Source organism: Pollachius pollachius (assembly GCF_949987615.1).
Source record: "Pollachius pollachius genome assembly, chromosome: 2".
NCBI lineage: Eukaryota > Metazoa > Chordata > Actinopteri > Gadiformes > Gadidae > Pollachius > Pollachius pollachius.
In genome coordinates, this window is record NC_136935.1 from 32,577,038 (window position 1) to 32,591,496 (window position 14,459).

General features: G+C 50.2%; 1 protein-coding gene across 1 annotated transcript in view; it reads left to right on the forward strand.

Moving 5' to 3' along the window:
* The window catches only part of usp34 (ubiquitin specific peptidase 34), a 48,121-nt gene that overhangs the window by 16,569 nt on the left and 17,093 nt on the right, over positions 1-14,459 (forward strand). The window contains exons 19-46 of the mRNA XM_079730916.1: positions 335-430; positions 584-666; positions 1,837-1,991; positions 2,386-2,499; positions 2,747-2,846; positions 3,745-3,907; positions 4,272-4,398; positions 4,834-4,984; positions 5,118-5,218; positions 5,695-5,910; positions 6,089-6,214; positions 6,605-6,727; positions 7,202-7,285; positions 7,517-7,603; positions 7,915-8,115; positions 8,528-8,610; positions 8,832-8,872; positions 8,961-9,085; positions 9,187-9,339; positions 9,785-9,889; positions 10,093-10,148; positions 10,512-10,816; positions 11,112-11,275; positions 11,801-11,866; positions 11,974-12,120; positions 12,514-12,570; positions 13,057-13,134; positions 13,441-13,535. Of these exons, the coding sequence (XP_079587042.1) occupies positions 335-430; positions 584-666; positions 1,837-1,991; positions 2,386-2,499; positions 2,747-2,846; positions 3,745-3,907; positions 4,272-4,398; positions 4,834-4,984; positions 5,118-5,218; positions 5,695-5,910; positions 6,089-6,214; positions 6,605-6,727; positions 7,202-7,285; positions 7,517-7,603; positions 7,915-8,115; positions 8,528-8,610; positions 8,832-8,872; positions 8,961-9,085; positions 9,187-9,339; positions 9,785-9,889; positions 10,093-10,148; positions 10,512-10,816; positions 11,112-11,275; positions 11,801-11,866; positions 11,974-12,120; positions 12,514-12,570; positions 13,057-13,134; positions 13,441-13,535 (3,402 nt within the window). The remainder of the gene's footprint in view (positions 1-334; positions 431-583; positions 667-1,836; positions 1,992-2,385; positions 2,500-2,746; positions 2,847-3,744; positions 3,908-4,271; positions 4,399-4,833; positions 4,985-5,117; positions 5,219-5,694; positions 5,911-6,088; positions 6,215-6,604; positions 6,728-7,201; positions 7,286-7,516; positions 7,604-7,914; positions 8,116-8,527; positions 8,611-8,831; positions 8,873-8,960; positions 9,086-9,186; positions 9,340-9,784; positions 9,890-10,092; positions 10,149-10,511; positions 10,817-11,111; positions 11,276-11,800; positions 11,867-11,973; positions 12,121-12,513; positions 12,571-13,056; positions 13,135-13,440; positions 13,536-14,459) is intronic.

Here is a 14,459-nt window from a genome sequence, read left to right on the forward strand (position 1 = left end):
TGTTTGTATGGTTGTACCTGTCCAGGTAAAAATGTATAGCGTGTGTCTGTATCAGTCCAGGTAAAATGTGTATGTGGGTGCCTGTACCTGTCCAGGTAATGATGTGTATGTGGGTGTCTGTATCGGTCCAGGTAACGATGTGTATGCGGGTGTCTGTATCGGTCCAGGTAACGATGTGTATGTGGGTGCCTGTACCTGTCCAGGTAACGATGTGTATGTGGGTGCCTGTACCTGTCCAGGTAACGATGTGTATGCGGGTGTCTGTACCCGTCCGGTTAACGATGTGTGTGTACCTGTCTAGTTAAAGATGTGGTGTTTATTGTTTTCGGCTTAGGTGGGCGGAGAAGGAACTGCACATGATGAAGTTGTTCTTCGACAACCTGCTGCACTACATCCAGGAGATCCGCGAGCACAGACACAAGTTTGCACTGTGAGTTGAAGTGTGATGAAAGTAACTCCTACCATTAGCCTTCAGCTCCTAAGAATAGGATCCCTCTAGGGATGAATCCACGGTGATGTATGCTGATGGCATGTATCGCTGATGTGAGTAGATCTTGATGGCATGTATCTCTTGTTTCTGCAGATACAGTCACAGTGCGGAGGTGCAGGTCCGTCTGCAGTTCCTCACCTGTGTCTTTTCCACCCTGGGATCTCCAGATCACTTCAGTAAGACCAATGCCTCGACCTGCACCTCCTGCACTCAAGTCATGAACGCTTCTTTCCATCCCAATGTGCCTTTCAAAGTAAAAGCCCACCTGGAACAGTTTTGGATAGCCACACCTACTATTTTGTTTTCCCATGGCTAGTCATTTAGCAGACAACATAATCCAAAGCATCTAGGGGAATTCAGATACATGTCATTAAGGAGCAGTTAGGAGTTAAGGGGCATCTTGCTCAGACATTCTGGTTCAACCCAAGGACCTTTCAGCTGGGAGTTAAACACCCTAACCATCACAACAAGACCATCCTTAATGGTCCTTTGACTTGGTATCCCTTTATTAGATTGTGGATGTTAGAAAACATGCCAACTCTCCTTAAGCCCACCAGTCCGCAGATACCAAGCTGCTGCTCTGAGCTGTTGTCTCTATCCTCTCTCTAAACGTATCATCGTTCTCCTCGAAACCAAAAGCTTAAACAAAAGCCTATTCATCAGGTCTCTGGCTGTTTGTGATTTTGATTCCCCAGAACCTAGTCTCGTCGCCAGGTCAGATTTCAGATTCAGTAGCTGACCCATGTAACATGACCCCTCCCCGCCGAACAAGTGTGTGTGTGTCTGTGTGTGTGTGTGTGTGTGTGTGTGTGTGTGTGTGTGCTCGTTTGTTAGTTCTACGGATGACTGCTGGGCTGTATCTAACAACAAAAGGCCATCCACTGTAACTTTAAACCACCAAAGTGGCTGAGAAACTGCACAGTTGATGTTCAGCTGAACAGGTTACATCCGGATCGACAGGAAGAGTCCCATGACCAGCAGCAGAACAATAACGGAACATTCAAAACAAACACGTCTTTTGTATGGGGTTAGATAACTGCCATACACTGTGCTTAAAGGGTCAGGGTTAGACCCCGTTTGTAGCAGGATAACTTCACTGTTCCACTACGGTGGAACAGTGTTATTAGCCGGATGTAGAAGACCTCTGGTACTTTTATAGAGGACGTCCCCCGTTTAACAACTCGCCGCTTTGTCAGCCACTCAAACGATACTTTGAATCTCAACGTGAGAAACAGAGCTCAGATCCGTCAATAAATGCCCCAGTGTAGGTGTGTGTTAATGTTGCCCCCTCGGGGGTCGGGGGTCACCGGGCGGCGGTGCTGACGGTGCAGTGTGGCGTCCCTCAGGGCTGAGCCTGGAGCAGGTGGACATCCTGTGGCACTGTCTGGTGGAGGACGCCGAGTGCTACGACGACGCGCTGCACTGGTTCCTCAACCAGGTCCGCAGCAAGGACCAGCACGCCATGGGCATGGAGACCTACAAGCACCTCTTCCTGGAGAAGGTGAGGAACACACACACACATTGAGTTACCATGTAGACCTACAAGCACCTCTTCCTGGAGAAGGTGAGGAACACACACACACATTGAGTTACCATGGAGACCTACAAGCACCTCTTCCTGGAGAAGGTGAGGAACACGCACACACATTGAGTTACCATGTAGACCTACAAGCACCTCTTCCTGGAGAAGGTGAGGAACTCATACACACATTGAGTTACCATGGAGACCTACAAGCACCTGTTCTTGGACAAGATGAGGAACACACAAACACTCACTCACACATACACACTCACTCACACATACGTTGAGTTACCATGGAGACCTACAAGCACCTGTTCTTGGAGAAGATGAGAAGCGCACACACAAAGTGATGGTGTTAATGTGCTGTTTCCAGATGCCCCAGCTGAAGCCAGAAACCATCAGCATGACAGGACTCAACCTGTTCCAGCACCTTTGCAACCTGGCCCGCCTGGCCACCAGCGCGCTGGACACCAGCGCCAGCTGTGAGGTACGCCCGCACACACTACCATGTCAGACACATAGACGTCACATTCACAGACACATGGACAGAAGAACAGACTCACGCTTTTACGCAAACACTCGCACACGTGCAGAAACGTATTTGCAGGAATAATTGCACGCACACACACACCGGCACATGCAATGACATAAAAAAGCACACACACACACACAAGAGTACAAACGCATGTATATGTGCATCACAAGTGGTCATCACCCTGGTTCTGTGTCTCCAGCTGTGTGGGATGGACCAGCTGTGGGGCATCGCTCTCAGGGCCCAGTCGGCTGACATCAGCCGAGCCGCCATCCAGTATATCAACTCCTACTACATCAACGGTCAGTCCCCTCACCTCCATCCTACTCCAACCCCTGCCCTCCATGCTACTCCATTACCTCACCTCCCGCCTACTCTATCCCCTCACCTCCATCCTACTCCATTACCTCACCTCCCGCCTACTCCATCCTGCTCAGTCCCCTCACCTCCATCCTACCTGGTCCCCTCACCCTCTGAGACTCAGTCCCCTCACCCTACCTGAGACTCAGTCCCCTCACCCTCTGAGACTCAGTCCCCTCACCCTCTGAGACTCAGTTCCCTCACCCTGCCTGAGACTCAGTCCCCTCACCTCCATCCTACCCGGTCCCCTCTCCCTCTGAGACTCAGTCCCCTCACCCTACCTGAGACTCAGTCCCCTCACCCTCTGAGACTCAGTCCCCTCACCCTCTGAGACTCAGTCCCCTCACCCTCTGAGACTCAGTCCCCTCACCCTCTGAGACTCAGTTCCCTCACCCTGCCTGAGACTCAGTCCCCTCACCTCCATCCTACCCGGTCCCCTCTCCCTCTGAGACTCAGTCCCCTCACCCTACCTGAGACTCAGTCCCCTCACCCTACCTGAGACTCAGTCCCCTCACCCTCTGAGACTCAGTCCCCTCACCCTGCCTGAGACTCAGTCCCCTCACCCTGCCTGACACTCAGTCCCCTCACCCTCTGAGACTCAGTCCCCTCACCCTCTGAGACTCAGTCCCCTCACCCTGCCTGAGACTCAGTCCCCTCACCCTCTGAGACTCAGTCCCCTCACCCTCTGAGACTCAGTCCCCTCACCCTCTGAGACTCAGTCCCCTCACCCTGCCTAATACCTAGTGCTTGTAAACCTCCTCTCTGTTTTATCATAATGTCTATCATTTCAAACCTCTGACATATTTGGTGTGTGTGCTTGTGCGTGTATGTCCCGACCAGCTGGTAAGACAGGTCTGGAGAAGGAACAGGAGTTCATTAGGAAGTGCATGGAGAGTCTGCTGAAGGCATCAGCTAACCTGGAGCACCACGCCCACCCCAGCCTCACCAGCATCGAGAGGGGGCTGCTCATGCTCAAAACACACCTGGAGGCCTTCCGACGCAGGTAAACACACTTTTTTACCTGCGTCAGTGATAAACGCCACGGTGCTGGACCGTGTGGTTTATAAAATGTTTATCAAGGGGCTGGAGCGTGGTGTTTATAGCATTTTTATCAAGGTGCTGGAGTTGGGTGTTTATAACCTGTTTATCAAGGTGCTAGATTGTGTTGTTTATAACATGTTTATCAAGGTGCTAGATTGTGTTTATAACATGTTTATCAAGGAGCTGGAGCGTGGTGTTTATAACACGTAGATCAAGGTGCTGGAGCGTGGTGTTTATAACATGTTTATCAAGGTGCTAGAGCGTGGTGTTTAAAACATGTTTATCATGGTGCTAATGTTACTGAGGTCGGCCCTGGGTTGCGTTAGGTTCGCATACCATCTGCGCCAGTGGCAGATCGAGGGGACGGGGATCACCAGCCACCTCAAGGCCCTCAGCGACAAACAGTCTCTGCCTCTCAGGATCGTCTGCCAGCCAGCAGGTCTGCCCGACAAGGTAGGATCACACACAGGTACAGACCAGGTGGGATCACACACAGGTACAGACCAGGTGGGATCACACACAGGTACAGACCAGGTGGGATCACACACAGGTACAGACCAGGTGGGATCACACACAGGTACAGACCAGGTGGGATCACACACAGGTACAGACCAGGTGGGATCACACACAGGTACAGACCAGGTGGGATCACACACAGGTACAGACCAGGCAGGATCACACACAGGTACAGGCCAGGCAGGATCACACACAGGTAGAGACAAGGTAGGACACAGACGGGTAGACAGACAAGGTAGGACACACACACAGGTACAGTCAGACAGGCAGACAGTTTTTATTTATATAAGAAATAGGAGAATCGGAAGCTCAATATACATGTACACTATTAAAAACAAGTGGTGTGTGTTTGTGTTGGTGTGTGCTCTCCAGATGACCATCGAGATGTACCCCAGTGACCAGGTGGCTGACCTGCGGGCCGAGGTGACCCACTGGTACGAGAACCTGCAGAAGGAGCAGCTGAGCCAGCAGGCCCAGCTGCAGGAGTTTGGCCAGAGCAGCCGCCAGTCTGCAGACTTCCCAGGTCACCTGCTGCCTTAAGCATATAATATACTAACCTTCAACTCTGAGCCTGGCTCAAACTGTGGTCGCTAGTTTATGGGGGCCTTTCCCCATGGAGGATATCTGTGGCTTAACCCTGTGCTTGTGTTCTGCAGGTGGCCTGATGGGTCCCGTCCGAATGATCTCCTCTGGACACGAGCTGACCACTGACTATGACGAGAAGACGCTCCACGAGCTGGGCTTCAAAGACATGCAGGTGAGGGTCCACTTCCTTCCATTTCCATTTAGGGGATTTGGCAGGTTTAAGCGACTTATGATGGGTTCATTTGTCAGAAGAAAGAGAAACAAGAATATTTCGCTGTCAATACAGTATGGATGTTCACAGAACAAGTGCCAAGCACTGGAAGAGGAGCAGCACTCTGACATTTACCAAGCAGTGGCACATGTTTTGAGTGTATTCTTTCAGTGGGGTATCCTGCACCCAAACATTTCTTTAAAAGTAGATGGGACCTCATAGGCCTCCCCACCAGGGGTCACAAGGCCAAAAGTGTGTAATGACAATTACTTTCTGTGTGACATGTATAATGCAGATAGTGATATATTTTTCCCCTGGCCATCCTGTGACATGTTTGGTCCAACTCATGCGTCGCGGGCCACCGTCTGAGAACCACTGCACCACATTTACGTTGCGTCTCATCCCCTCTTCCTCACCCCCCCCCCCCCCCCCCCCAGATGGTGTTTGTGTCCCTGGGGGCCCCGCGGAGGGAGAGGAAAGGCGAGGGGGTGCAGCTGCCTGCCTCCTGCCTGCCCCCTCCCCAGAAGGAGCACATCCCCATGCTGCTGCTCCTGCAGGAGCCCCACCTCACCACCCTCTTCGACCTGCTGGAGATGCTGGCCTGCTTCAAGCCCCCCAGCCCCAGTGCAGACGGGGGGCCCGACAGCGCCGACGTGAGTCTGGTTTGGCTGGTGTGTGTGTGTGTGTGTGTGTGTGTGTGTGTGTGTGTGTGTGCGCCAACCCTCGGTGTGTCGTGTTATTACTTATGTTTCACTATTCCAGTGAGGACTTGTATAGTAGATTGTGAGGACTAACTGTGTGTGTGTGTGTGTGTGTGTTTACTCGATGCAGAGCCTGCTGTGTGAAGAGCTCCACCTCCACGCGGAGAACCTGTCCCGCCGGGTGTGGGAGCTGCTGATGCTGCTGCCCACCTGCCCCAACATGCTGCTGGCCTTCCAGAACATCTCAGACGACACGGTCAGCCTCCTGCTGCTCCTCATTCCACCCATACCTCTTCCTCATTCTTCATGTCTACCTCCCTCCCCACACCTCCTGCTCCTCCTCACCACCACACTGGCAATGCGGGCCATGCATGGGAACAGCGGAGAGAGTTGGCAGGATGATGGCCAGAAGTTGGCACGATGTTCGCACAGTGGTAGCATGAATTAAGCACAATGTTTGCAGGTTGGGCTGCTCAAAAGTGGTCGTCTTATTGGAATAAAATGGTGTCAATCTGTAAGCAATTCCTGAGGAGACGGATCTATTTTCAGGGACATTTTCTATTTCTTTAATGCAGTGATAAAGTGTGTGTTTTGAAATACTGCTTCATGCTAACATTCAGACATTTTCTGTGTGTGTGTGTTTCAGAGTGGGGAGGCTCTGTCCTGGAAGGACCTGCTGAGGATCAGGAGTCCCCACAAGCTGCTGTACGCCTTGGAGATCATCGAGGCGCTGGGCAAGCCCAACCGACGCATCCACCGGGAGTCCACGGTACGCAACATTACACACCATTCACCTGTTCCATCAACAGTACACATTACACACCATTCACCTGTTCCATCCACAGTACACATTACACACCATTCACCTGTTCCATCCACAGTACACATTACACACCATTCACCTGTTCCATCCACAGTACACATTACACACCATTCACCTGTTCCATCCACAGTACACATTACACACCATTCACCTGTTCCATCCACAGTACACATTACACACCATTCACCTGGTCCCCCCAACAGAGTCCACAGTACACAACATTACACACCCTTCACCTGGTCCATCCACAGAGAGCCCACGGTATACAACATTATACACCATTCACCCGTTTAATCTGTCACAAAAGCTCCATATAATATGCATATCAAATACAATGTTTCTTAGTAAAAATTGTCCCTTGCCCAGACACTGACAGACTGTCCTGTATCTGATGGGTCTGTCTGTCCTCTCATCCCACAGGGCAGCTACAGTGACCTTTACCCAGACTCCGATGACTCTAGTGAGGACCTGATAGAGAACAGCAAAAACTCATGGAGCTGCAAGGTACCCAGCCTCGACTCACATCACTATCAATGATCACAATGTTCTGCTGTTGATAGTACTGGACATGTTTTCATGGTTTGCCAAATCCTCTCCTACCCCACCCTCCCTCCCTCTCTCTGCTCCTTGCTCCTCCCCCTCACCTATCACACCCTTCACCTCTCTCCTATTCTTCCTCCCACATCTCTCTATCCTCCTCCTCCTCTCCTTCCGGAACGTCTCCTCCTCCTCCAGTTCGTGTCGTCCGGAGGTCTTCAGCTGCTCCTGGAGATCTTCAACTCGGCCATCCTGGAGCCACGGGACAACGAATCCTGGACCGTGGTGAGGCCAGAGGACAGGGCCCATGTTCTCTTTCAACTGATCTGGGTCTAGGTAGCCCGGCAGTCCTGTACAACATGAGGATGTTGTAGGACATGCTCGGTCATTAAAGCTACCATTTCAGTCTCTGCTGCATTGACAGCTTTGACTGCTGTAAGGAAGCAAGACTTTTCTTATAGCTGTGACATGGGAGGCACAAAGGTCTCAGAAACCGATTATTGACTCCCTTCCTCTAATCATACCCATACTCTCTTCTCCCTCTATTTCTCCCCCACACTCCTCCGCATATCCTCCTCCTCCTCCTCGACCCCCAGTGGCTGCTGGACTGCCTAGCCTGTCTACTGAAGCTGATCTGCCAGTTTGCGGTGGAGCCGTCAGACCTGGACCTGGCCTACCACGACGTTTTCTCCTGGTCCGGGCTGACCGACAGCCAGCGCAAGCGGCCCTGGCCCGGCAAGTCCCGCAAAGCCACCGGGGAGCACGGCAAGGGCCTCCACATCCCTCGCCTCACCGAGGTAAATGCCCTGCGCTAGGCTAACCGCCTCACAATATCAGGCTAACAGTGCTAGGTAATAACAGGCAAACAGAGCTGCTAACGTAGCTAGCTACTAACAGAGCTGATGGTAGGCTAACAGAGCCAGCTTCTAACAGAGCTAGCTGCTAATTGGCTGATTAAAGATTACCAGAGCTAACTCCTTAGATACTAACAGAGCTGTAAACAGGCTAACAGAGCTGCTACCAAAGCGAGCTACTACAAGATTAACAGAGCTGATAGTAGGCTAACAGGGCTAATTACAGGAAAACAGCTAGATATTGATTATATTATCCTATTGGGGGATATTTTAAATGCACATTTCCATTGCGGAGCTCTATATGTTGTGTGGGATATTGATGTGTGATGGAGTTGTGGTTGAACCTGGTCCATAGGTGTTCTTGAGCCTGGTCCAAGGCACCAACCTCATCCAGAGACTCATCAATGTGGCCTACACCTACGACAACCTGGCGCACAGGTAACCATGCCTAGCCATGAGCATCACGTACCGTCCCGGTAACCAGACGCCACATGTACACATCACTTATCATCGTGGCAACCACACGTCAACATGTTCAACACCGATCGCCACGGTTACCCAAGACCGCAGTACACGTCGTGCCTCACTGAACGGGGGCCCCATCATCACCAATGTTGACCCATGTTGACACCTTGTTTATTTGTTGCTGTGTCCGCCAGGGTCCTAAAGGCTCAGTCAGACCATCGTTCCCGTCATGAAGGTAAGAGCTTCCCTCTCAGGTCCTCTTTTCAGCTCAACCTCCCCACCCAGAGAACTAACGGTCTCCCACTCTCACTGGCTCCCGGCAGTGACCCACTACTCTATGTGGCTGATGGTGAGCTGGGCCCACTGCTGCTCCCTGGTCAAGTCCAGCCTGGCGGACAGCGAGCACCTCCACGACTGGCTGCGCAAACTCACCCTGCTGGTCCCGGAGGTGGGGAAAACACACACACCACACATAAATACACACACACACACGCTCTGTCTCTGTCTCACTGTTGGTGTGTGTGTGTGTGTGTGTGTGTGTGTGTGTAGCCGGCGGTGAGACATGAGGCGTGTAACGGGCTGTACAAGCTGTCTCTATCGGGCCTGGAGGGAGGAGAGTCCATCAACAGGTCCTTCCTGCTGCTGGCCGCCTCCACCCTGCTCAAGTTCCTCCCCGACGCCCAGGCCCTCAAACCACTCAGGGTAGGACGCTTTGTCTCTCTCTCTTTGTCTCTGTCGGACTCTCTCTCTCCGTCTTATTCTGTCTCTTTCAATGTGTCTGTTTGTCTCTCTAACGGTCCAACTCTCTGTCTGGCTTTATCTCCGTGTCTCTCTCTGTCTAGCTCTTCCCTGTCTCTTATTTGCATATTTGTCTTTATTTCATTTTATGTCTCTCTCCGTCTCTCATTCTGTCTTTGTGTCACTATGTCTCTCTCCCCTTATTCTCTTATGACTTTCGCTATCTCCCCTGCCTGGTTTTCTTTCCTCCTTCAGTCTCTTTATAACATTCCCTCTTTCTGTCGCTCTCTCTCCCTCGCGGTCAGCTATGAATCATGGTCATTATCCTGTCGCCTTAGTCTCCTGTGTCGCAGGGCTACAGGGAATAGTCCCAGTGACCCGAGGCTCACTCTAGCTGTTGTGTGTTCAGATGGAGGACTTCGAGGAGGAGCCCATTCTGAGGACGGGCTGTAAGGAGTACTTCTGGCTCCTCTGTAAACTCATCGATAACATCCACGTGAAGGACGCCAGCCAGGTAGGACGCCTGGTCCACCCCCCCGCCGACAACTCCTGTTTAATAAAGCCCCCTGTTCATTTCCCCTGTTGTCCCATTTGATCCCCATGGTTACTGTCTACTTGCTTACTGCACTACCCTGTCAATTCCTGTAGTTTATATCACCTGTTCACTACCTGTTGATTACTGATCTCCATGGTTACCGTCTACCTGTTTAACCACAGACCACTCTGCTGGACCTGGATGCGTTGGCCCGGCACCTGGCCGACTGCATCAGGACGTAAGAATATTCACTTCCCCTCCTTCTCACCCCCTCCTCTTCCTCACCAACATGCTTCCCCCACCTCTTCCTCACCTAAATCCTCCTCTTCCCCCCACTCCTGTTCCTCACCAATATCCTCCTCCCCTACCTCCTCCTCTTCCTCACCAACATCCTCATCACCACTATCCGCCCTCATTCCCCCCCTACAGATAGTGAACGGAGATTTAGTTAGATTTAGTTTAGTTAGATTTAGTCTAGTAAGATTTAGTTAGATTTAGTCTAGTAAGATTTAGTTAGATTTAGCTAAGTTAGATTTAGCTTAGTTATATTTAGCTAGGTTTAGTTTCATGTCCTAATGAACCCCCCCCCCCCCGTCCCCAGGCGAGAGATCCTGGACCAGCAGGACGGCGCCATCGAGGACGACGGGCTCACGGGCCTCCTGCGCCTCGCCACCAGCGTGCTGAAGCACAAGCCCCCCTTCAAGTTCTCGCGGGAGGGCCAGGAGTTCCTGCGGGACGTACACAACCTGCTGTTCCTGCTGCCCAGCCTGGCCGACCGCGCCCAGCCGAAGTGCAAGTCCCACGCCGCGCGCGCCGCCGCCTACGACCTGCTGGTGGAGACGGTGAAGGGCTCCGTGGAGAACTACCGGCTGCTCCACAACTGGGTCATGTCCCAGCACATGCAAGGTGAGCCCCCCCACCCACACCCTCAAAAACTGAACCCAGATGGATTCGGATGTCACAGTGGATGTAGAGGATGGTGCAAGAACTATAAGTTATAAAAGCATTCATACAGTGGTTAGACATTATTGATATGAACAACTCCCAGTTGCACCCAAGCCACTAGAAGCTATACTCTGAGCTGTTTGATGTAAGAATTAGATTAGAGATTAGCTGGCTGGATACTAGCGGGGACATTGCCTAGCATGCTGTCTGGTCAGAATGCAGGCTGGTGGTCATTGGGTGTACCGTGTGTCTGCAGCCTCCCACGCGCCCTACAAGTGGGACTACTGGCCCCACGAGGACGTGCGCGCCGAGTGCCGCTTCGTGGGCCTCACCAACCTGGGAGCCACCTGCTACCTGGCCTCTACCATCCAGCAGCTCTACATGATCCCAGAGGCCCGCCAGGCCATCTTCACCGCCAAGGTACCCTCACTGCTACTATCACCTTACTGGGACATTACTGCAACCACAACCTAACTGTTGCATTACTGGAACCATGACCTTACTGTGACATTACTGGAACCATGACCTTACTGATACCGTTACTATGGTACTGTTGTTACTTTTATTACTGTAACTGTTTCCATGAGCATACTATTACATTACTATTACTATGACCATACTGTTGGATTACTGTTACCATGAACATGTTACATTACTGTTATCACGACAAAACAGTTGCATTACTGTAACCAGACTGTGGTACTTGACAATACTGTAACATTATGGTTACTGTCGCCATGCGCATACTCTTACATGATAATTCTGCTACATTACTGTTAACAAGACCATCCTGTCACACTACTGTCACTATTAGCATACTGCTATATGACTTGCCATGACGATGGACTGCGTTGATATGTTACATTGCTGTTACGTTACATTTGGTGAAACAGTGGTACAGCGATTAGCATATTCTCACGTGTCGTCTTATCTCTCGGCCTTCAGTACGCCGAGGACATCAAACACAAGACCACCCTGCTGGAGCTACAGAAGATGTTCACCTATCTCATGGTCAGTAACACACACACACACTGGCTCACACGCAAACACTGGCTCCTTCATTCTCTCTCTCGATCACACACTCTCTCTGCTTAATGCGTCTCCGTGCGTGTGTGCAGGAGAGCGAGCGGAAGGCCTACAACCCACGTCCATTCTGTAAGACCTACACCATGGACAAGCAGCCTCTGAACACCGGGGAACAGAAGGACATGACGGAGTTCTTCACCGACCTCATCACCAAGATAGAGGAGATGTCCCACGACCTGGTACGCTCACACCCTGTCCCTTTTAATGTAGGAGATGCTCATTGGACCACTATGTGAGTAAATGTATACATATGGGTTGGTTACCCTTTAAAGTCCTCATACCTCAACATCGATGTAAGTCCATTGGACATGTGAAACCTTGCTCCCATCTGTTGTGACTCGTGGATTAAGGTGTAATTCAAAGATATATAGAGGGAAAATATTCCTTATTTGTCATTGCGTAAGTGCGATACACAAAATCAGATATAGCTGGATATAAACTATATATTAGTGACGAAAGGATGAGGCTGTCACGATGACACCTGTTTAACCCTAATGAATGAATGAATATGTTATGAACCAATGATCCCGTGTTTAGTCCTACCTAACGAGGTGTGCTGCTTCCTCCTTCAGAAAAACACGGTGAAGACTCTGTTTGGAGGCGTCATCACCAACAACGTGGTCTCCCTGGTGAGCACAACATTCACCTAGAGGTCCCATTGGATCTGTGACTCCATTGAACCCTTTTCAGCTGCACTCTGTTGGAATAATACAAACCACAATCGTTGTAAGAGGTGATTTATTGTAAATATAACTTTTGAAGGATCCCAGAGAGCTTCACATAGTGAGTCTCGGGGGATATAACGCCTCATCCACGAGCAGTGTGTAGCAACCCCCCGGGTGACGCACGCTCATCACAGTGGAGCGGTGGGGACATCCTTGAACAAGGTGCCTCACCCCTCCACCTGCTGACTCTGTATCCAGTGCTCAGCGCCCAAGTTGCTTTGGATGAAAATCTCTGTCAGCTGACAAAAGTAAAGTTATAGACCAGAACTTAATTTAGTGTTCAGCTCTAAATCAGTGGCACTCAGTGCTCCATGATGTTCTCAACCCATCAGAAAGGTTGAAGGTTGTCCTGTAGGCTAAGGTTGTAACGGTTTCTCTGGCCTCCTCCAGGACTGCGACCACGTCAGCCAAACGGCGGAGGAGTTTTACACGGTGCGGTGCCAGGTGGCGGACATGAAGAACATCTACGTGAGTCTTCTGCTTCCTTTGCTACAGATGATCAGTGTTGGAATAATCCTGGACTCCCTAACCCCTACCTGCCTATCCTTAATGACATGATTCTGAATTCACTGCAAGTCGCCTTGGATAAGTGTGACTGAGTAAATAGAAACATAGCCGGTATGTTCCCCTGCTCACAACTTGGTGCACTGTGAGTTGACCTCACAACACAACCACCTTGATTATCCTGAGGCCATCAGCCATAGAGAGGGGAACTCTAGTCTTCAGACCTCTGACACTAACCACGCAGGGATGGGTGCTTGTGGGGGTCTGCAGGAGTCTCTGGATGAGGTGACCATCAAAGACACCCTGGAGGGAGACAACATGTACACCTGCTCCCAGTGTGGCAAGAAGGTCCGCGCAGAGAAGAGGTCAGTGTTGTTAGGAAATAAAGAAATGAACATTATGATACAATTGAAAGTGGATTCACAGTTTGATTGGGGACTCTAAAGAGTGATAGTATGTTGTATAATGGGCTATAATTAGGGCTGTCAAACGATTACATTTTCTATTTGCGATTAATTGCATAGTATTGGTGAGATAACTCACTTCTAATCCAACTAAAGTTAAATGAGATAATCAAATGGAATGACATTATCATTCATACCAAATGTACTTGATAAGCAAAAACTAGACCAAGTGATTTTGAGGGAGTGTTATTGACTCCCTTAGTGTGGGTTCAATATGAAACTTGCAACTTGGAAATTGTAAACAGGCAATTACTTAGTACAATTGTAAACCAACAGTTACTACAAGTTTAGTTAAAATCAAATGAGTAGCACCACAGATTTGGGAATTGTCACTTAGTGCAGTTGTAATTGAATGTAAAGTAATTAGAACTAAAAACAAATTTATTTGTGATATGAATGTTGACATTCTGTGGGCAAATTCGTACAAAATCACAGTAAAAAAAAGTGACATGGGAGTGAAAAAAGTGTCAAACGTTAGTATGTTGTGAGAGTTAGTATTTTGTGTTATGTGTTTAGAATGTGAAACCCTGTAATACAATTGTCGCGCTATAGAATTATCTTTTCAATTAGAAAATCGGAACCTCATTGTCTCTACCACCAGGCCTAGTCTGTTATCTCTCTCTATTCCCTCTCTCTCCTGGTCGTGTCTATTGACTCTGATGGTCTCGCCACCACCAGGCGTAGTCCGTTATCTCTCTCTATTCCCTCTCTCTCCTGGTCATGTCTATTGACTCTGATGGTCTCTCTACCACCAGGCCTAGTCCGTTATCTCTCTCTCTATTCCCTCTCTCTCCTGGTCTTGTCTATTGACTCTGATGGTCTCTC